This window comes from Martes martes (assembly GCF_963455335.1).
Source record: "Martes martes genome assembly, chromosome: 11".
Lineage (NCBI taxonomy): Eukaryota > Metazoa > Chordata > Mammalia > Carnivora > Mustelidae > Martes > Martes martes.
Genome location: NC_137899.1, coordinates 56,839,182 through 56,863,983, shown reverse-complemented (window position 1 = coordinate 56,863,983; position 24,802 = coordinate 56,839,182). Strand labels below are relative to the sequence as shown.

The window sequence follows — 24,802 nt, the reverse complement described above, 5'->3', positions numbered from 1 at the left end:
AATTAAACTGCAGACAAAACTACACCGAACTTCCAAGATTCTCAAAACAAAACAAACAGAAAAGAGGCAAATAGGTTCTGAATTTTACTATTCCACAGTTATTGATTAAATCATTTTTTCACATAAGTCATTTGAGCTGCTAAATAAATACAAATCTGATTACTTATCAATAATATCTCAACAGCATTAACACCCACCAAAAGAACATCATTATTGCACAGGAGATTTAAAAGGAGGTAGAATTCCCATAAGACTACCCCTAAAATTATCAGATGGTGCAGAATTAGGTTACTAATCCAAAATTTTTTTTTTAAAGATTTTACTTATTTATTTGACAGATCACAAGTAAGCAGAGAGGCAGGCAGAGAGAGAAGGGAGGAAGCAGGCTCCCTGCTGAGCAGAGAGCCCGATGTGGGGCTCGATCCCAGGACGCTGGGATCATGACCTGAGCCGAAGGCAGCGGCTTTAACCCACTGAGCCACCCAGGTGCCCCACTAATCCAAAATTTAATAGAAAGGGATACAAACTCGAATCTAGATAATAGAACATCATTGAAAAGTATGACACCAAATAGTTTGAACCCTTGCCAAAATGCTAAAAATCTGATAAATTCACAACTCCACTAATTTTAGTTTTGTGATATTTATGGCCAGGGCTAGGTTAAAGATCACCATACTCTCTCAAAACCAAAAGATAACAATAATTATATTTATCATTTTTTCCATCATAAGAGATTCTTCCAAGCTTTTATATGAGAAGAAATTATTTACACTTATTATACAAATACATACACACATGCAACTCTGATCACGAATGTTTACCTAGCAAAGATGAGCACAAATAATTGCTTTTGAATCATTATGTAACTCATATTTTTAAATTATTACACAATTACTTTTAATTATTCTACAATTCATATTTTTCACTAATTTATACAGGCTTTTATATTAAAGAAGATCAGCAGAATTTAACTACATTTATATTTTGTTTCAAACACAGAGCTTCACTTCCATTAACAAAAATATTTAAGTCTGTGACTTGCCTGATCAAACTGGGTAACTTCTTGGCCAGAAGGAATCTGTAGTCCCCAAAGTCTGTATTTCTTGGCAACACTAGAAAATTGCAGATCCAAAGGAATCTCAACTATATCAGATCGATTTAGAATTTCGGTATTTCCATAGTCAATGTATCTCACCAGACACTGGGAAAAAATGAGACAAATACTAACAGAGAATTTAGATTAAACATCTCCAAGGAAACCATCCATTTACTGCCTTCTGTTAATTACCGTAATTACCTCAAGGCATTTTACCTCAAATTGACAAAATGTATTTAGAAACAAGACCTCCAACAATATTCTCAAAATAAAGAAAATCCATGGTCCATGAGATCCCAGTAATCACTGTTTGGTACTAGTTAACTAGTTACCAACAGTACTATTTCCAACAGTACCAAACAGTACTATTTCCAATAGTACCATTTCTTATTATGTTTTTTTTTTTTTCAAACAGCTAGTATTTAAATAAACAAAAATCTATGAAGCTAATGGCCTCTCCTATCTTGAATGTTAAAATCAATCAACATTCCTAAATTCAAATTGGAAACAGTAAAATATGAAAACAATGTCAAAATTATCAAACTTCCTTGGGTAAAATTAAACCCAACCCAAGTGTTAAACCTAGAAAATGAATCAAGGTTACCCTCACCTTCAGCTCTGTATCTATTTGGAAAGCAAAAAGAAAAAAAGATTATCCCAACGTCAAAAGCCATCTTGCTCCTTAATTTAAAAAAGTTAAAGTCAAGGCAAAAGCAAACACAATATATCATCTCCAGTTGTCAAATTGTGAGGAAAATGTCTAATTAAGAAGGGTCTATTTCACTAAGATAAACCATTACCTTGGACAATAATAAATCATGATTTTTTTTAAAAAAGTTATTCTGAGCATTACTCAAATTAATTCATCTCACCATCTCCTTATTACCCTAAGAAAAATATCTTTAAAATATACACACATGAGAAAATATTTGAAGTCCTGTAAGGCAGATACAGGAACAAAACAGTAAAGGAAAGCCTACAGAGATGCTTTTACACAGCCTGCAATATGCAATTGCCATCAGGTATTCAGAATCTGACCTCCACAAATTCCCTTAAAATCTCCCTCACGTTCATAATGTAAAAACTCAAATAGCTAAACACAAAGAAAATTCATCACATTTAACCAAAGCATGAAAAAGCAACAAGTCAATCTTCATTAACCATATGCAAAAGCAACAAGCCAATCTTCATTAACCATATGCAAACCAACTAAGCAAAAGATAAAAAGAACTTCTAAGGATAGATCAAATGTTCTTTTCCTATTCAATTTTAATAGGATCAACTTTTAAAAGTTACTTAGCAAAAACCAAACATGATGAAGAACCACTGGTCAGCAAACATAATCTACAAATTAAATAATCTACTCTTGGACAATCTGCAGTGATTATATGACAACTTAAATTCAGAAGAATATTCCTGAATCTGACCTGGATTTTTTTAATTAATTCATTTCTTTTCTGTTCGCTAGGGGGAAAAACATGATTAATCAATTTATAAGTACAACTGAACCAGATCTTATTACTACTATGTATAAGCAATGAAGGGCTAAATAAGCATCAATTCTTGGACCCAAAATAATCATTACTCAGGGCAAAAAACAAAACAAAAAAAATTGAACACTTGTTCCTGCCTTTTCATCATTGATGATTTTCAGTACTTTGCATCTGTACCAACATTTATCTTCAGAAAATAATCCGCCATAAATCTATAAAGAGAAAAAGAAATATTAGTTAGCATTTTAATTATTCAAAGCACACTAAGTAGATCAGAATAATGGTTATCATTTATTAAGCACTTATTATTTGGCAATAAGCATTTTATATATAATAACTTATTTTATTATCACAACCATATGAGGCAGATACATTGTTTTCACCATTTATACACCCAAAGTCATAAGCCAGTAAGCAACAGAACCAGGACACAAAGTCAGGCAATCTGACTTCAGAGTCCATAATGCAATTCTGCTTCCCGCCCCCACCAGAAGAAAAAAAGAGGAAAAGACATAAAAATAAAATTTAAAAAAAAAAAAGCATAAGCATCAAAGTCTTAAAATCATGCTGCTTTAATGTCTAAAAACATAAATAGTACAATTAGTTATTCTTAAAATATAAACATGCCAAGTACATGACACTTCAGTCTGATTCTCAACCATGTGTGATCCATGTGTCCTACCAGACGAGAAAGATTTTTATACTTTTTACTTTATATATAAAGGCTCTGTTATTAAATGGATAAAATTAAATTTGATAATATCCTTAATACTGAATTTTCATTTGTTTATATTTTAATTATGTTTAATTTAAAAAACAAAGGAAAATTGACATACTTTATGTCAATTTCTCAACCTCAGCACTATTGACATTTTGAGACAGGATAATTCTTTGGCAGGGAAATGGGGCGGAGGCTCTCTCTGTCCTGTGCACTATAAGATAATTACCAGCATCCCCCTGGGCCTCTACCTACAAGATGCCAATAACACCCCCTCCAGTTGTGGTAACCAAAAATGTCTCCAGACATTGCCAAATATCACCTGGGGGTGAGAGTGGGGGATACAAAATCACCCTAGGTTGATAATGACTTTAAATCATACATTCTCAATGGGGGAAATGTTATTCCCAAGGAATGAAAACTGGTTCAGGAGTGGGGTGTGTCTTCAATATTATAGTGGTTTGTATCCCCCCTCAAAGTTTAAACCTAACTGACAACATAAACAGATATATAGTATATTTGTGGTGGTAATAAATCTTGAGGGGAGGAGAACCATTAGGGAAAAAAATGCCTTAGAAGGGCATAACCAAAGGCTGAGGAACACTGCTTTAAGAGAAGTATAAAAATTACTTTTAGGTGTATCACTTGAGGTAGGACAAATTCAGAGATTCTGAAGCAAAAGACATATACATATTAAATATAAAAATCCTCAACTCCCCAAACCAAGCAAGTACAAATCAATTCAGACACACAATGGATATCTAACAAAGCAAATGTTACAAAGGATAGGTGTGTTCAATTAGCACTTAACTCTGATTCCCTCAACTAACACTCAACAACTGGAGGCCAAGAGAGGGCACAAATAGCATGGTACACTCTCCCAACCATCTAACTACATTTTTCAGCAAGCAAAAAGTTTTAGTAGCAAAACAGCTGATAATCAATAGCCCTAATCAATTTCAGACTCTGCAAAAGGTCACATTACCTTTAGTTAAGACTTTATAATAATATGCCAATAAATTTAACAATTCAATATAAGACAAGTGACAGAAATGGGATATAACTGCAATCCTGTCTAGGCAGGGGTGGGGATACTTAGAAATCCAGAAATAGAGCTGGCACTCAACAAAGTTGAAGAATCTGAAGCTCTTGACTCTGTTAGTGTGAATAAATCACAACCACTAAAATACGGGTCTATCCCAAAGAGATTTGTCTTTAAGACACAGAGGAGGGGGTACCTGGGTGGCTCAGTGGGTTAAGCCTCTGCCTTCAGCTCAGGTTATGGTCTCAGGGTCCTGAGATCGAGCCCCACATTGGGATCTCTGCTCAACAGGGAGCCTGCTTCCTCCTCACTCTGCTTGCCTCTCTGCCTACTTGTGATCTCTCTATCAAATAAATAAATAAAATCTTTTTTTTAAATTTTTAAAAAAAATAAAAATAAAAATAAAATAAAACACAGAGGGGCTCCTGTATGGCTCAGTCAGTTAAGTGTCTGCCTTCAGCTCAGGTCATGATCCCGGGGGAACCGGGGATTGAGTCCCACATTGGGCTCCCGGCTCAGCAGGGAGTCTGCCTTGCCTCTCCCTCTCTGTCCATGCTCCCTCTCTCTCTCTCTCTCACAAGTAAATAAATAAAATCTTAAAAAAAAAAAAAGTAAATAAAAACACAGGCGTAACTATATATTCAATCCCATTGTCCTTGGTCCCAATCTTTTCCCCTCACAGCTCCACTATTTATAGCCTATTACCCGCCTACATGATGAGAAGAAGAGAACCAGTCAATCACTGGAAAATTTTTAAACTATAATACGTTCATAAGTAACCAGAGGTGGCTGAGTAATCATTTATAATAAGAAATCCATTATTGAAACTAGCTTGAATTTTTTATAAAGCAAGTATTTTGTACTCAAAAGAGGAAAAGTGGGTATGTCTTAATTTCTAACCCTACTAACCACAATTATAGGCTACAAAGGTGTTTTAAAAAACCCTAAAAATTTACAAATTACACTCCCTTATCCATTCTAATGTTCAACGCCAAGCTACATTCTTTCCTTTTAATTTCTTCTTTTTACACATTTTTATATATGCCATTGGGGTTTTAATTACTTTAAAATAAAACCAAATAGAACCACATTATTAAAAGAAAATCAAAGTGCATCAAAAAGGTAAAGAATAAGAAAGACTTCCTTCCCAACACTCTTCAACATGGACCTCCTGAAAATAATTTTACATTTATACTAATTTTACATATATGCTAAGATATATTTGTTTTTTATTTACACAAATGGGCTCATCTTACAAACACTATTTTAACCACCTAATTTCATATCAAAATATAAGATCTAGCCCTTTCATTTAAATAACCAGAGCTAGGGAGCCTGAGGGGGTTGACCATCTGCCTTCTGCTCACGTCATGACCCTGGGGTCCTGGGACAGAGCCCCACATTGGACTCCCTACTCAGCAGGGTGGTCTGCTTCTCCCTCTCCCTCTGCCCCTCCCCAGCTCGTGCTTGAACGCTCTTTCTCTCTCTCTCGTTCTCAAAAAAATAAATAAATCTTTTTAAAATAAGTAAATAGGTGCGCCTGGGTGGCTCAGTGGGTTAAGGTCTCTGCCTTCAGCTCCCAGGGTCCTGGGATTAAGCCCTGCTTTGGGCTCTCTGCTCAGCAGGGAACCTGCTTTCCTTTCTCTCTCTCTGCCTGCCTCTCTGCCTACTTGTGATCTCTGTCAAATAAATAAAACAAAACCTTTAAAAAAACTTTTTAAGTAAATACAATAAAATAAGTAAATAAATAAACAGAGCTTTGAGCTGGGTAACGCAAACAAGGCATTCATGGCACAATATTTAAAAAGGCACTCACTCTGAGGTGTGCCTTAGAATGCCTCCTTAAATTTTAATTTAAATTTAAATGCCTCCTCATCACTATCATACTTTGCTGGTAAGAAATGAAAACTGGTTCAGTACTTTGCCAAACTATTTGGCCAGTATAACTGAAGTAAAACATGCCTACTGTATGACTTACCAATTCTACTCCTAGATATATACTACAAAGAATTAGGTTAAATACATCCAACAAATAAGTGTTTCATAGTAACTTAATTCACAGCAGCCAAAAACTGCAAACAATCCAAATGTCCATCAAAGGACAATAAACTGTGGTGTAGTTACACAATGAAATCTGCATAGCTTAAAAAAGAACAAACTACCAATACACACAATAATATGGAAGAATCTCAGAAATTCTGTTGAACTAAAGAAGCCAGATACACACAAAAGAATAAATACTGTATGATTTAAGAACTGGCAAGTGAATCTATGGTGACAAAAGTCAGAATAATAATTAACTCTTGCAGAGGAACTACTGACCAAGGATTGACTGAGAAAGGCCTGCAGGAATTTTCCAGGAAGATGAAATGGTATCTTGATCTGGGTGGTGATTATATAGATGCATTCATACATTAAAAAAATGAAGCTGTACAGCTAAGACACAAACACATTACTGTACTTAAGTTATACCTCAATTTAAAAAAAAAGAGAAAAAGATCATCAAACTCTTCTCCATAAAGATTATGTTCACAGGGGTGCCTGGGTGGCTCAGTGGGTTAAAGCCTCTGCCTTCGGCTCGGGTCATGATCCCAGAGTCCTGGAATCGAGCCCACCATCGGGCTCTCTGCTCAGCGGGGAGCCTGCTTCTTCCCCACACACTCTGCCTGCCTCTCTGCCTACTTGTGATCTCTGTCTGTCAGATAAATAAATAAAACCTTTAAAAAAAAAAAAAAGATTACGTTCACAGATTTTTTTTGCCAATCAGTATCAAAGGCAAGGATTATCTTGTTCACCACTACATACTCACTACTTACCACAGTACCTGGTCCGTAAGTATTTTTGAAAGAATAAATTTACTATGACTACAGTTTACGTAAGTTCTAAAAATTTGCCTCTTCTTATCAAATACATCAAAAATTCTAACAGTTATAAAATCTAAGACAGAAGAAAGCTATCAAGAGAGATGGAATAATTATATTCAAAAATAGGCTCACCTTCTTTTGATCAAGATTCCCAAAAACTGAATTGGCATGGGGACAAACTTCAGACAATGAGCAACCAATCTTCATAATATCGTTATTTCTATTAATACTCTGGAAGAAAGAATAACTACATTTTAAGATTTAGTAAATTATTATTTGACAGTGTTATATAATTGAGAGTTCTATTAGCATAATACTTAAAAGATTTTGAACATTAGAAATTAAATCAAATTCTTAGAGCAGTGTTTTTATAATTCAAATGAGTTCTTTATAAGAAATGGTTCTAGGTATAGAAAATTTTTACTTTGCAGTGAGTTCAAATTACTTGGAATTCAAAATAAGTTACCAAATACTATTAAATCATAAGAGGAGGTAAATTTAAACAATTATCTCTGGATTGTACTTTAGATCAAATTCTAATTGCTCAAAATAGACAGCATATTTTAGTCAAATGATCTAAGTCTTCTTATATATTTTTTGTTGTATAAAGAAAACAGATGTAAAAAAATTCAAAATGTATATAATCCTCTATACACAAATAAGACAAACTAGTTAGTAAATTCATTTCTCATGGGTATAGGCTAACAATTTTGAAACTCCTATAGGTGTACACTAGGATTAAACAAATACCACAGATAATGAGAGCAAGGAGAAGAAATTACAAAAAAGGGGAGAAGGCTAGTATGAAACTACACTGTCAGATTCCAACTGGAAGGCATTCGTATTAACTCACAGTACGTGTGTGTGTGTGTATAATATATGCATATATGAAAGGAAGACACACAAACAAATAGATGTGTATATGTCTAAGTTTTTAGACATATATATTTCCCAGATCTGTCTGCTGAGAGGGCCTAAAAACAATGACACTCCAGTAGCAATAAGCACACCCAGTGCCCTGTTCTTGATTTCTAAATACCATACTCCAATAAAAGTAATCAGAGTTCCTTGGAGAGCAGTAGTTTTCAGGACTAGGACAGGGAAATAAAAGATGATCCTGGAACTTCTGGTGGTACCAGAAAGTAAGGAAATGCTCAAGAAAGAAATGGAGACATGTTTAAAGGGTACAGGAGCCAAAGTGAACATCTCTTGATGCCCAAAACTGGAACAATTCGAACTACAAAATAGTGATAGTACTGGATTATAACCCATTGAATAAATAACCATGAGTCCATATTAATTTAAGTAATTTAATAAATGAATGGAGAAGATATAGTTCTTCCTTAGAGAGAAATTCCAATTAATAAATGCAGAAGGAATGACAGAAAACCTTTAGGAAAAGACCACAGTAATAAATAATAAAATTCGTGGATGAAAAGTTGAGGAAAAACAAGATTAGATAATTTCAACGTATCTCCCTCTAATTACAAAAAGTAATTAATTACAAAAAGAACAGTAACTTTAAAGTAAAGAAACCCAGCAGTGAGCACCTTAATCAAGTGAAGCAAGCTCAGTATTATCAAATGATGTACCAAGATCATGAATCCCCAATACGATACACTAACAAGGACACAGTAACACTTCTATAGTATTACTGCCAATCTACGTACGAAAACCATAGTGATATTCTATAAAATAACTGACCACTACTCATCAAAAATGTCAAAGTCATGAAGGACAAGGACAAATAAAAGAACTATCAAAACCCAGAGGAGACTAAAAATACATGACAATGAAATACAAAATGTGGAATCCTGGAGCAGAAAAAAGGCAATGAAAAAAAGTGCTGAAATTTGAATAAGGGCTGCAGTTAATAGCACGATACCAGTGTTAATTTCCTGGCTTTGATAACTGTATTATGGTTATGTAAAATGTAGCAGTAAGGGAAGCTAGATAAGAATATAAAGAGAGACTGTACTAAGAAAACAACTAACAGACATGTGGAAAAAATGCTCAACATCACTTGGCATTGTGGAAATACAAATCAACACCACAATGGGATACCATCTCACACCAGTCAGAGTGGCAAAAATTAACAACTCAGGAAATGACAAATGTTGACAAGGATGCAGAAAAAAGGGAACCCTCTTACACTGTTGGTAGGAATGCAAACTGGTGTAGCCACTCTGGAAAACAGTATGGAGTTTCCTCAGAAAGTTAAAAATAGAACTACCCTCTGATCCAGCAATTGCATTATGAGGTATTTACCCAAAGGATACAAAAATATAGATTCAATCTATACAAAAATATAGATTTTTACTGTTTATAACAGTAATGTCACAAAAGCCAAAATATGGAAAGAGCCCAGGTGTCCATCAACAGATGAATGGATAAAATTATATATGTGACTATATAACGTACATATATATATGTATAAAGGTATACATACATACATACACACACACACACACACACACACACACACACACACACAGGAATATTACTCAGCCATCAAAAAGATGAAATACTGCCACCTGCCATGACATGCATGGAACTAGAAGGTATTATGCTTACCAACATTGGTCAGAGAAAAACAAACAACGGTATGATTTCATTCAGATGTGGAATTTAAAAAACAAAATAGATGAACATAGGGGAAGGGAAAGAAATATAAAATAAGATAAAAACAGAGAAGGAAGCAAACCATAAGAGGCTCTTAATCACAGGAAACAAACTGAGGGTTGCTGGAGGGGAGAGGGTTGGTGGATGAGATAACTGAGTGATGGGCATTAAGGACAGCACATGATGTAATTAGCACTGGGTATTATTATATAAGATTGATGAATCACTGAACTCTACCTCTGAAACTAATAATACATTATTATATTCTGAATCAGAATTATATATATGTTAACTAAATTGAATTTAAATTGAATTTTTTTAAAAAGAAAGACTGTATTAATTTTACATCCTTCCTTTAAGTCTAAAGTTATTCCCAAATAATTAAGTATATTTATATAATCTTAAAAATATATCAGCAAAATATTGAGTAAGGCTAGAAAGAACATGATTATCTCTGATGACTGAAAAGAAACTCTGAAAGAGCCATTCCAAAGAATGATGAGTATCAGTATCACTACAGAGTAAAAAAGGGAACTGACTTTAAACTGATCCAAAGCACATTACAAGCAGTCTTTATGAATGAAGCCCCAAAATTAAGCCTCTAAAGTTCAGAATACACCAAAATATTCTGCATTAGATCTTATAGCTATCTGGACTGAAATAAATGGAAGCTCTTTCTTTCAAATAAAGGTGAAGGTCAAACACTTAAGATTCCTTTAGCTGTTACTCATCCCACTGGGCCTACCAAAAATTCTGCAGCGTACTCATATAAGCGGTTTACAAGGCAGAAATTCATCGTGGCAGAAAGGCAGAGAATATACATGAGCAGATCTTCGTCTTGATCTGCCTCCACATATCTGTAAATCTATTTACTCTTTATTTATACCCATTCCAACTCCAATCAAATTTTACAATTTGTGCATCTGCCTTCAGCTCAGGTCATGATCCCAGGGTCCTGGAATGGAGCCCCAAGTCCGCTGGCCCCCTGCTTAGTAGGGAGCCAGCTTCTCCCCTTGCTGCTCCCCAATTTGCACTCTTTCCCTCCTTCTCTCTCAAGTAAACAAAAAATTTTTACAATTTGCTTCTTGAAATCATTCAATTCATGTGAATGCCATTAGTAGTTTTAACCCTTAATATTTTCAGCCATTTATGACATATTTCCTAACTTCTTAACATGTTAAATTTCTACAAGGCCTCAACTTCATGGCTGAAATCAGAGGTTGGCAAATTTTGGCCTCTGCCACTTGATTTCGTAAATAAAGTTTTAATGGATCACAGCTCCATCTATATGTTTATGTACTATCATATAGATGCCTTTGCACTATAAGAGCAGAGTTGAACAGTTGCTATAGACTATATGGCCCATTATTCTTAAAATATTTACTATCTCATCTTTTACAGGAAAAGTTTGCTGATTCCTGGTTTAAATAATAGCTCCAAATTCAATCAACAGCTTCACGTAATGGTCAATTGAAATCAAAGCCTACAGTTGCACTGACCAAATACAACAGCCAAAATCCACTTTAAATGTAGCTGGTCTGGGGCGTGCCTCTGTGGCTCAATGGGCTAAGCCTCTGCCTTCAGCTCAGGTTATGACCTCAGGGTCCTGGGATTGAGCCCCACATCAGGCTCTCTGTTTAGCGAGGAACCCATTTCCCCCTCTCTCTCTGCCTGCTGCTCTGCCTACTTGTGATCTCTCTCTATGTCAAATAAATAAAAATCTTTTTTAAAAAATAAATAAAAATGTAGCTGGCTGGTCTGATTTGAGATATGTAAGTCTAAAATTTATACCAGATTCCAAAACTTAATATGAAAAAGGAAAATAAAACTGTAAATGTCTCTGAGCTGACTGCATTTTGAAATATTTTAGGTATATGGAGTTAAATAAAATATATCAAATAAAATTTATTTCACCTGTTTCTTTTTACTTTTTATGTGTCTGCTGAATTTCAAATTCCTTATGTGGCTCACATATTTCTATTGAACAGTGATGATCTAGAAGAAAAATTTTTTTAAGAGATGGGGGAGGGTTAGAGAATTTTTTTTTTAAACTTTGGTATTTTTTTTTTTAAAGATTTTATTTACTTATTTGAGAGAGAGAGAAGGGTCAAAGGGAGAAGTAGATTCCCCGCTGAGAAGACGGCCTGATACAGGACTCGTTCCTGGGACACTGGGATCTCAAAGTGAGCCAAAGGCAGTCGCTTAGCCAACTGCGTCACCCAGGCACCCTTAGAGAGAGAATCTTAAGCAGGCTCCACACCCAGCATGGAACCCAACATGGGGCTAGATCTCACAACACCGAAATCAAGAATCAGTGCTAAACCAACTGAAACACCCAGGCGTCCCTAGAAAATCTTATTTAAGCTATGATCTTAAACATATTTATCGTCTAACCTGAGACACAATTGTTATTAATACAGAGACAACAGGCAGAGAATATGTGGGCACCCTTTAAAAAAATATCTGCATAAGCAGAAACTTATCACAAGTTTTCTGTAAGTATCACCCTTCTACAATGTTTACTACATAGATATAAAAACTCTGGGTTAATCATATTCTTCTACAAGTTTTCTTCTCATAAATTCTACTTCCCATATTGCCAATTCACTCCACCTCCAGAAAAGAGTTCTTACAACGCAGGAAGTATAGAAACATCATTCTCTTCCCTCCCACGTATGCAGTTCACAAAATTAAAAATTAGTGAGTAATTGTATGCATTAGAGGGATTCACCTTCTTAAATTCTGGAATATAAGCATTTAGGTGCTTTGCTTTATATTTAAAACTAACCAAAGTTATCTGACTTGAAGTCTAACAGAAAACTGTAAATGTTCCACTAGTGTTTCCCATTTATAACGAAAAAGTTACTGTATCTCAAATTCAAAATTAAGCCATTAAAAAAAAATTACATTTAAAAACACACACTCTTTTAAGAAACAATCTTATAAAAGACCCCTAGATGGGGCTGTAACATCACAAATACAGTATCTTGTCATCTTCAGTAATTTATGCAGCCTAGATTATTGGTATTAAATTGAGTGTAATTCTGAAACCACAATTATAATCTTCCTTTATTTTTTTTTTTAAGATTTTATTTACTTATTTGACACACAGAGAGAGATCACAAGCAGGCAGAGAGTCAGGCCAAGAGAGAGGAGAAAGCAGGTTCCCCACCGAGCAGAGAACCCAATGTGGGGCTCGATCCCAGGACCCCGAGACCATGACCTGAGCGAAGGCAGAGGCTCCAACCCACTGAGCCACCCAGGTGCCCCTCTTGCTTTCTTTTTTAAGTCAGTGTATTATGAGCACACTACTTGTAACTCAGGTAGTAACCATTTGTCTTCTAATAATGCCTTGCATTAAATAATGCTAAGAATAATTAGGCACTTCTGCATGGAACCAGAAAAGACCCCGAATAGCCAAAGGAGTGTTGAAAAAGAAAACCAAAGCTGGTGGCATCACAATTCCGGACTTTAAGCTCTATTACAAAGCTGTAATCAAGACAGTATGGTACTGGCACAAAAACAGACACACAGATTAATGGAACAGAATAGAGAACCCAGAAATGGACCTGCAACTCTACAGTCAACTAATCTTCAACAAAGCAGGAAAGAATATCCAATGGAAAAAGCCTCTTCAACAAAAGGTTTTGGGAAAACTGGACAACCACATGCAGGAGAATGAAACTGGACTATTTCCTTACACCATACACAATAATAGTCTCAAAATGGATGAAAGACCTAAATGTGAGACAGGAATCCATCAAAATCCTTAAGAAACATAGGCAGCAACCTCTTTGACCTCAGCCACAGAAACATCTTCCTAGATATATCTCAAAGGCAAGGGAAACAAAAGGAAAAACAAACTATTGAGATTTCATCAAGATAAAAAAACTTCTGCACAGCAAAAGAAACAGTTGACAAAACCAAAAGACAACTGACAGAATGGGAGAAGATATTTGCAAATGACATATGAAAGGGCTAGTACCCAAAATCTATAAAGAACTTATCAAGCTCAACATCCAAAGAACAAATAATCCAATCAAGAAATGGGCAGAAGACATGAACAGACATTTCTGCAAGGAAAACATCCAAATGGCCAACAGACACATGAAAAGGTGCTCAACATCAGTCAGCATCAGGGAAAAACAAATCAAAACCACAATGAGATACCACCTCACACCAGTCAGAATGGTTAAAATAAACAAATCAGGAAATGACAGATGCTGGTGAGAATGTGGAGAAAGGGAAACCCTCCTACAATTCTGGTGGGAACACAAGCTAATGCAGCCACTCTAGAAAACAGTAGGGAGGTGCTTCAGAAAATTGCAAAATTGAACTACCCTATGACTCAGCAATTGCACTACTGGGTATTTAACTTAAAGATACAAAGGTAGTGGTCCGAAGGGACATGTGCACCCCAACGTTTATAACAGAAATGCTCACAACAGCCAAACTATGTCCATCAATAGATGAATGGATAAGGAAGATACAGTGTGTGTGTGTACATATATAAAGATTATATATATAAATAATATATAAAATGGAATATTATGCAGCCATCAAAAATGAAATCTTGCCATCTGCAATGATGTGGATGAACTAAAGGGTATTTTATGCTAATAATAATAATAAGTCAATCAGAGAAAGACAATTATCATGATTTCACTGATATGTGGAATTTAAGAAACAAGGCAGAGGATCAGAGGAGAAGAGAGGAAAAAATGAAACAAGACAAAACCAGAGAGGGAGACAAACCATAAAAGACTCTTAATCTTAGGGAACAAACTGAGGGTTGCTGGAGGGGAGAGGGTTGGGGATGAGATGCCTAGGTGATGGACATTGGGAAAGGTAATGTGTTGTGGTGAGCGCTGAGTGTTGTGTAAGACTAATGAACCACAGACCTTTCCCCTGAAACAAATACTACATTACATGTTGATTTAAAAACTTAAAAAAAAGAAGAAGAAGAAGAAGAAGAAGAAGAAGAAGAAGAAGAAGAATTAGGCACTGAGAATGACAACGATTTCTATATTCTGGGGTTTTTATTTTTGTTTTTGTTGGGCAGGACCTGGTTAGTGGAGGAAGGGGAAGGAGGAGGAAATCAACCACACTATTTACCTGGGCCCAAAACGTTACTGCATCTTCCACATGACTTCCAACCACATCTTCAACTAAAACCAAATCAAAATTCAATGAAGATTAGAAATTAATCAAAATCATGTAGCTCTTACATCCAAAAATAATTTTGTGTCAGTACCTTTATTGTAATGCTTATCTTCATCCATCTGGACAATTCCTGAAAAACTAAAACAATTCAATACCTTGAATTAAGTTCAATAATCTGTCCATTCAAGGTGAATAAAGACTATATAATGTTCGAATTCCTATGAGTATGTTTTGTTCCTAAATAATCAAATTTCAAAGTCTATCACAAATGACCTCAGAGATCTTTAATAATTAATTTTATTTGAAGATAAAAATTCTACAATTTCATCATATACAATTTAGCTTTGAAATTACCTCTTCAGCTAAGCTTTTACAAATGTACACTGTAGTGGATATCCAGGCACATTGTGATCAGTTACATAAATCAATATTTCAGAACAATGTGCATATTCTTTCAAAATACTTGATGCCCTCCCAAAAGGGCAAGCAAAAACAAACACTACAAACATATAGAGAACAAACACTTCACCTTGGTAATCAACTTTATTTAAAAGATACAGTGGTTTCCACTTTTGAAGATACCCTGCAATCAAGGACTGCAAAATGAATCAAATTTTGCCCATTACATCATAACTAATTTTCATTACATAATATACTTTCTAACTCCAAAATGTTTCAAAATAAATGTTGACTAGCTTACAATTTTATCATTAATACACTAGAATACCCCACTTTCAGTGCCTAAATGTTAGTTCTGTGAAGGAAACTGAAAATTTAGACTTTTAAGAGCTTTAAAAGTTAACTAAGAACAGTGCTACACCAAAGTTCCAAATGTTCTCTCAACTACGGAAAGAGAAAAATTAACTGTCACAGAAAGTCAAAAAAAATTTTTTTAATTTAATCTCCTGATTTTTGTTACACCTTAAACAGTTTTTTCACATCATTAAGCTGCATGAATGTATCTTCAAAACAAGTATCATTCCTCCACTAATGGTAAAAAAAAAAAAAAAAAAAAGTTTTAGTTGGGCAAAAAGTTGTAATACCAAATTGGAATCTGCTTGAAGAGACTATTACTTCTTTGGAAGCCATTGCCTTAAATTTAGTAAAAACTGAAATTGTCTGGAAATCCCAAGAAACTATAGTTTCATCTTAAAACCGTATTTTAAAAGTAGTCAAGGTGCCTCGTTAGCGCAGTAGGTAGCGCGTCAGTCTCATAAAAGTAGTCAAAAAGACTTTGGCCACCATAATTATGAAGAAACTGATGCTTCACCCGTTTCCTGCAACACTGGATTATCAGATGGCACTACAATTCAGGTCAAGAATCTGGAATGAGTGAGTCCAGGTCGCTCCTCGACACCCATTTTATGAGGGATTTTGAAGTTTAAATGGTACAAAATTTACGGGGTGAATTCCACCCCACTACTTGCCTGAGACACCCCATCTCTACTAAGAACACTCAGGCCCGAGTTACCTGCAAGCCAGTTTTGCCTCCCCAGCACCACAACTCAAAAGCTGGGGTGCCCATCACCCTCAGAAGTAGGAGGGCGATTCCAAGGCTGAAGGCGGCCAGGAAATGGGCCTCGCCCCATACTTGGGAGCCCTAAACGGCCACTATGGCTAAAAGACGGTCCTTGAAGCGGCTGGCATCGAACTTATCCAATGACTACTACTGACCTCACACTTTCCGCCACAGAAATTCTAGAAAAGTGCCCGCGGTCCCACATGCTGGGCCCTCAGCCCTCCGCCCACCACCGCAGCTAGCCGTCAGACCCCAGTAGCGCGCGTGAAGAGACTTACCGCGCGCACTGACGCTGCTCAGTCTCCCCGCTGCGCTTGCGCGCACAACGCCTTGCCCTCTACAGAGCTTGCTGGGAGTCGCTGCTTAGTACACGTGGCCACAAAGCCTGGGGCCTGAGGCGGGGGCGGGGGGGGAGGGGCGCGCTGGGCGGGGCCATGCACGTGTAGAGCTCCGCATAGAGTTTGCGCGAGCCAGGGACTTCCGGGCCTCTTTGGCCCTCAGTGGCTGGCTTCCTGGTGGGTTTTGTTTACAGGGCTTCAAATAATGACGAAGATAGTGGTTTGGATTTCATAGTCTCTACTAATTTGCTCCCGCTGATATAGATTTAAAAGAGTCAAATTAGAAGTATCCTCAATATTCGTTTTACAAGGTGAAAAGTGAATTCAGTAAATGAAAATATGATTTTTAGATTAGTACCTTTACAATCATTTCTCAGCCCAACCTTGGCATCAGAGCTTTCTCATGTTGCCACTTTTTCACGACGCTAAGGGACAAAAATTAACATAGATTAGCTGTGCGGTTATATGCAGATCTTATACTTTGTGGCAAAGCTTGCACAACAGTTGAAAATTATCTCCGTTAATTTTCAACAGCTTGATTAAGGTATGATAGACATGCAAGAAACTGCAGGTATTAACACTGCATTATTTGGTAAGTGAACATAGTATACACATCTCCACAAGGTAACAATCACTCCCTTCACATCCCCCACCCCAAAGTTTCCTTATCCCCCTGTGAAATACTTGGCTTCCCCCACCTACCTCATATAAACAGGTTCTGCTTTCTCTCATCCTATATTAGTTTGCATTTTCTAGAATTTGACGTTAATGATAACCGTGCTGCGAGTACATTCTGATTTCTTTCACTCGGCATTATTTTGAGATTCATCCATTTTGTCATCTGTATCGACAGTTTATTGCTTATTATTGCTGAGTACTATTCCATTGCATGAGTATAACACAATTTATCTACCTTTTGATTAGACTTTTTTTAACTTTTTTTTTTCTTTTTAAGGTAGGCTCCATTTGAAGTGTGGAGCCCAAAACCAGACTTGAATTCATGACCCCGAAATCAAGACTTGAGCTGGGATAAAGAGTTAGACAATTAAGGGACTGAGCCACCCAGGTGCCCCTCGATAGACACTTAGATTGTTTCCAGTTTGGGATTGTTTAAATAAAGCTGCTATGAATGATCATGTGCAAATATTTGTATGGGAATATGCTTTCATTTCTCCTGGGTTAATACCTAGGAGTAGAATGTGGGTCAGATGATATTGTTATGTGTGTTTAAATTATTAGGAAACTGCTAGACAGGGTTGTGAGTTCAATCCCACATTGGTTTCCACGGTGGGTGTGGAGCCTACTTGAAAAGAAAAGAGAAAGAAAAAAAAAACTGCTAGGCTGTTTTTACAAAGTAGATTTACTATTTTATATGTGAACCAGTGGGGTTTAAGAGTTCTAGTTGTCCCGTATCCTCACTATTATTTTATATGGTCAATGTTCTTAAGTTCAGAAATTTATATAAAATGGTATCTCCTTGTAGTTTTAATTTGTATTTCTCTGTTAATTAAAAATGTTGACCATCTTTTCGTGTTTATTTTCCACCTATACAGCTTCTTAGATAAAGTGTCATTTCAAACTTGTTCCCATTTTTATTTTTTTTTAAGATTTTATTTATTTATTTGACAGACAGAGATCACACGTAGGCAGAGATGCAGGCAGAGGGAGAGAGAGAGGAGGAAGCAGGCTCCCTGCTAAGCAGAGAGCCTGATGCGGGGCTCGATCCCAGGACGCTGGGATCATGACCTGAGCTGAAGGCAGAGGCTTTACCCCACTGAGCCACCCAGGTGCCCCTTGTTCCCATTTTTAAATGAATTTTTTTTTAGAAGATTTTATTTATTGGACAGAGAGAGAGAGGTCACAAGTAGGCAGAGAGGCAAGCAGAGAGAGAGGGAGAAGCAGACTCCCCACCAGCAGAGAGCCTGATGCAGGCCTCCATCCCAGGACCCTGAGATCACCACCCCAGTCAAAGGCAGAGGCTCACCCCGCTGAGCCACCCAGGCATCCATGAATTATTTTCTTATGAGTTTTGCAGTTCATTATATACTGTGGATTTAACTCCTTCAAATTTGCACATATTTTCTCCCAGTTTGTAGTTTATCTTCTCATTCTCTAAAAAGGGTATTTCAGGGGCGCCTGGGTGGCTCACTGGGTTGAACCTCTGCCTTTGGCTCGGGTCATGGTCTTGGGGTCCTGGGATCGAGCCCCGCGTCGGGCTCTCTGCTCGGCGGGGAGCCTGCTTCCCCCTCTCTCTCTGCCTGCCTCTCTGCCTACTTGTGATCTCTTTCTTTCAAATAAATAAATAAAACCTTTTAAAAAAATAAAATAAAAAGGGTATTTCAAAGAGCAGAAGTTCTTAATTTTGATGAAGTTCAATTTATAAGTTTTGTCTTTTATGGATCATGCTTATGTGTTGTGTTTAAGAAGTCACCACCTAACCCAAGTCAGAAATGTTTTCTATATTTCTTTCTAGAAGTTTTATATGTTTAATTTAGGCTTTGTTTATCTATAATCCTTTTGGGGTTCTTTTTTGTAAAAGATGCAAAGCATGAATCTTTTTTTTTTTTTTTTTTTGCATTTGGATGTCTAGTTTTTCCAGCACCATTTGTTGAAAATGCTATTATTTTTCTATTGAATTGCCTTGACATTAGTGTCAAATATCAATTGACTGTATTTGTATAGGACTATTTCTGAATTCTCTAATCTGTTACACTGATATATTTGCTTTCTTTAATCTAAAATGACATCATCTTGATTTCTGTTTTATAATAAGTCTTAACAACAGGTACTGAAAGCCTTCCAATCTTGTTCTTCAAAGTTGTTTTAGTTTTCCAATTTTGTTTGAATTTTAGAATTAACTTGTCAATGTCTGCATACACATACAAAATCTGCTGAGATTTTTATTGGAATTACATTGAATCTAAACATATGTTTGAGAATTCACATCTTGACAATATTGAGTCTTATGATCTAGGAACATTGTATACATCCCCATTTACTTATTTTTTTATTTCTCTGAGCAATGTTTTGTATTTTTCAATATAAAAGTTTTGTACTTTGTCTAATTTACACCTAAGAATTTTTTATATTATTGTAAATGGTATTTTTTTAAGATTTTATTTATTTATTTGACAGACAGAGATCACAAGTAGGCAGAGAGGCAGGCAGAGAGAGAGGAGGAAGTGGACTCCCTGTGGAGCAGAGAGCCCGATGCAGGGCTTGATTCCAGGACCCTGGGATCATGACCTGAGCCGAAGGCAGAGGCTTTAACCCGCTGAGCCACCCAGATGCCCCTATAAATGGTATTATTTTCTTAATCTCAATTTCTAGTTGTTTTGTTGCTAGTATATAGAAATATTATTTTTCATATTGATCTTCTTTTCTGCATCCTTACTAAATTCACTTATTTCTAGTGAGTCTTCTTTTAATAGATTTAATAGATTTATGTACATATATGATGTCATATGCAAATAAAGACTTTCACTTTTTTCCTTTCCAATCTATTATCTTTTATTTCTTTTTTTTTATTTTTTTAATTAATTTATTTTAATAAACATATAATGTATTTTTATCCCCAGGGGTACAGATCTTTTATTTCTTTTATATTTCTTTATTGCAGTAGCTAGAACCTCCAGTATATTGAATAGAAGTGCTGAGAGTAGTCATCCTTGCCAAGTTCCTAATCTTAGGAGGAAAGCATTTGGCTTTCAGCATTAGGTATGATGTTAACTGTGGGTTTTTAGTAAATACCCTTTATCAGATTGAAGAAATTAGCTTCTTAGTTTTCTGAGAGTTTTTATCTTGAACATGTGTTAAATTTTGTCACATACTCATACATCTATTGAAGTGGTCATGTGGTTCTTTTTTAGTTGGTTAACATGATGAATTAAATTAATTTTCTTTTTATTTTTTTTAAGATTTTATTTATTTATTCGACAGACAAAGATCACAAGTAGGCAGAGAGGCAGGCAGAGAGAAGAGGAAGCAGGCTCCCTGTGCGGGCCTCGATCCCAGGACCCTGGGATCATGACCTGAGCCGAAAGCAGAGGCTTTAACCCACTGAGCCACCCAGGCGCCCCAAATTACATTAATTTTCAAATGTTAAGCCAACCTTCTATTCCTTGGATAATATCCACTCGATCATGATGTATTTCCTTTTTACATACTCTTGTATTATATTTGCTAAAATTGTTAAGAATGTTTGCATCTATGTTTGAGAGGAATTAATCTGAATTTCTTTTCTTTTGATGTATTTGTCTGGTTTTCTTACTGAGTAATGCTGGCTACATAGAATAAGTTGTAAAGAATTCCCAACTTCAGGGTACCTGGGTAGCTCAGTGGGTTAAAACCTCTGCCTTCAGCTCAGGTTGTGATCCCAGGGTGCTGGGATTGAGCCCTGAATCAGTCTCGGGGAGCCTGCTTCCCCCTCGCTCTCTGCCTACTTGTGATCTCTGTCAAATAAATAAATAAAATCTTGTTAATAAATAAATAAACAAATAAAAAGAATTCCCAAACTTCAATTTTCTGGAAAAGGTTATATAGAATTAGTAATCTTTAATCCTTTGGTAAAGTTCACAGTGCAGCCATCTGGACCTGGAATTTTCTTTGTAGGAAAGTTTTTAAGTACAAATTAATTTCTTATATTGATATATGGGATAATAGTTATACAATATGGGGCTAATCAAGTTATCTATTATTGAAAGAGCTTCAATTTTTGTATTTCAAGAAAATTTATCCATTTCAGACTAAGTTGTAAAATTCATTGGCATAAAGTTGTTTATAACATTCCCTTATTATCCATCTAATATCTGTAGAATATATAGCGATGCCATCACTCTTATTCCTAACATTGATGATTTGTGTGTTCTCTCTTTCTATCCTTTGCTGATTAGCCTTGCTGTATCAATTTTACTGGTCTTCTTAAAATACCTGTTTTGTTTTGTTTTTTCAAAATTGGTACATGGGCGCATTTTCCCACTGATAGGAAACAATTTCTTTTTTTTTTTTTTTTTAGGATTTTATTCATTTATTTGACAGACAGATCACAAGTAGGCAGAGAGGCAGGCAGAGAGAGAGGAAGGGAAACAGGCTTCCCGCTGAGCAAAGAGCCCGATGGGGGCCTCGATCCCAGGACCATGACCTGAGCTGAAGGCAGAGGCTTTAACCCACTGAGCCACCCAGGTGCCCCAAAATACCTGTGTTTTTATTCATTTTCTCTATTGCATTTCTGTTTTCTATTTCTGCTCTGGTGTTTACTATTTCCTTTTTCCTATTTTAGTTTTCATTTGCCTTTCTTTATATGGTTCCTGAAGGTGCAAACTGAGGTCACTTATTTGTGATCTTTCTTCTTTTCTGATATAGGCATTTGGTGCCTAAAATTTCCTCTAAGTGCTGTTTTAGCCAAATCCTACAAATATTGTTATGTTTTCTTTTCATTCTGTTAAAAGTGCTTTGATTCCATTATTTTTTTTCTTTGACCCATGGATTATTTAGATATGTATTATAGAACATTGAAATTTTTGGAGATTTCCCAGATATCTGTTATTGATTTCTAATTTAATTCCATTGTGGTCAGAGGACATCATGATCTGAATCATCTTAAAAGTATTGGGACTTGTTTTGTGATATAGAGTATGGTCAACCTAATAAACCTTGCCTGTGCATTAAAAAAAAAAAAAGAATGGGTATTTTACTATTATTGGGTTGACTGTTCTATAAATGTCAATTACATAAAGTTGGCTAATAGTTGTTCAAGTCTTCTAGAGCCTCACTGACTTTGTGCCTACATAACACTTCAATCAAAGGAGGCCCCTGGGTCATTAACTCTGACCCAAGCCTGCAGCATCTGAGAAGTATATGGGGCATGAAGCAAGAACTATCAATGTAGGCCCAAGGATTCTATCAGTTTCTAAGTATATCTATCCCAATTATGTATATTTACTTCAGAAATAGAGTGGGGTCAGACCCATTATACCCACTGGGATGGACTTTAGTCAGGACCCCATTTATCACTGGACTTGCATAAAACCAGAGGACCACAATTGTGTTTTGGTCCTTTGGGATCCATATAGCTCAGACCCTATATTCAAAAGTTCTTGGTTGAAAGATATGAGTATTCTTTCTCCACTGCATAGTTACCCTGCTAAATGGCTGCCCCTTTGGGGAAGGATCAAGGTGATGTTTATCATATATACTTGAGGACACTCCCTCAAGGGAATCTGGGCTTTCCCTTCCATTTGTGCCTAAGATTGAAAACTAGCTGCTAGTAGTTATACAAGTGGATGTACAAGTCAGGTAACATCTTAATCAGCTGTCCTTCTATTTTCCCCTTGGAACATCATGATCTTAAACTCCTTCACAGATCCATGTCTTGGTATCCATTAATTACATCCATTGGGCATCAGACAGGTTCCACAATCTGGCCTTCAACCTTTCTGCATCCCATCATCTATGCAGACATCAAGGAGCCCAGTATTACGGCAGTTATCTTCTACCACCAATTCTACCCATTAGAGGTCAGCCATAACCACGCTTCTCACCAGTACACTTTTTATGGCCTTAGTTATGAGTGTCATCTGAGCTTTCCCAGGGAAAACACTCAAGTGGTAGCTTCTCAAGCTTCAAATAACAAATCCATTCTAACACTGTGACATTCCTGAGCTTTATGACCCCTTCTTCAATACCATGCCAAATACATTCTAGCATTTCCACCGTATCTTCTAGATGCCATCCTAGCAAGTATGTTAGAACAAACTCCAGATATCTAAAGCATTAAAACCCAAGTCAGGAGTTTAAGGGCTACCATGTTACTCTCTATCAGGCCTTATGTTCCATCCCCCTCCAACATCCTCAAGACCTACTCCCAGGCATGTTTCCTGGGTTCCTGCCAAAGCATTTTAACCAGAACCTGCAGTTCATTCAGATTGTAACCTATCCTCCTATAGAAAGGACTGTATTTTCCCACTTAGGGTATGCTGAGACCTGATCCTAGTTATCAGTATGGAGTTAAGAAGAGGTAGCAGGGGTGAGTCTTAAGGAGGACAAGTATCATATTACAATGCAAGTGCCCCAGATTCTTTGCAGGATTTCCAAGCAAGTGAAGACTGCTCTCTATCAGCAAAGTGGAGGAGAGGAGCCACTTCTGTGGCTCAGGGAATCAAGGAAACATGAGGGTTCAAGATTCTGAGGTTCACCAACACAAATGTTCCCATTCTATGATTCAATGTTCCAATCTTTTCCTGTCGGCATGCTGACTTTGTTGGAGGAGATAATCGAGGCTGTGACTTCAATTTCCTTTGCATCTTTGCCACCTTTTCTATTTGGGCTGGATTAGTCAGCACAGACTGCCAGCATCTACAGATGGATTTTTCCTTAAATGGTGGTATAGAGGCATTCTGGCTTTCACAGCATGCCTTGACTTAAATAGCTAACATGAGCCTATGTCATTTTCTTTTTTCGAGGTTGTTAGAGCAGTTAACAATAACTAACCAACACCTTCATCTTTATCATTTCCATTAGTCCCATTCCACTGTAATGCCACAGCTACTATATAACCTAATACTTCACCTTCCACCAGCACTCTACCCAAATTCAGTACAGTAACTGGAACCCATCCACATGACAGGAGTTATCACTATGCCATTTACCACTAGCTATGGGGTCTTTATTGTCATCTGTCCAGAGCATGATCCAGTCACAGAATCCCATCCAGAGGGTATGCTTTCTGAGGTCATTCCTGGTATCCATCTTGGCTTGGGTTTACCACCAGCCAAAAGTGAAGCCCAAGACAAATACTCACATACAGGTATTCATTTGAGAAGTAATCTGAGAGAACCAGAGAGATAGATGAGAAAGGGAGAAGTTAAAGAAAGCTAACAAGAATGTATTACAGAGTTGGCCACTGCTAGAGGTGACTGGTACTCAATCCCACAGGATTTTCTGAGGAAG

The 24,802-nt window shown here is 36.5% G+C and overlaps 1 protein-coding gene across 1 annotated transcript in view; it reads right to left on the bottom strand.

The window, feature by feature from the left end:
- The window catches only part of STK31 (serine/threonine kinase 31), a gene marked incomplete at both ends in the record, with an annotated part of 98,441 nt that extends 73,840 nt beyond the window's left edge, over nucleotides 1-24,601 (bottom strand). The window contains 6 exon segments of the mRNA XM_080818725.1: nucleotides 1,043-1,201; nucleotides 2,727-2,801; nucleotides 7,346-7,444; nucleotides 14,951-15,003; nucleotides 24,344-24,457; nucleotides 24,502-24,601. Of these exon segments, the coding sequence (XP_080674851.1) occupies nucleotides 1,043-1,201; nucleotides 2,727-2,801; nucleotides 7,346-7,444; nucleotides 14,951-15,003; nucleotides 24,344-24,457; nucleotides 24,502-24,601 (600 nt within the window).
- Nucleotides 24,602-24,802: the final 201 nt, after the last annotated feature.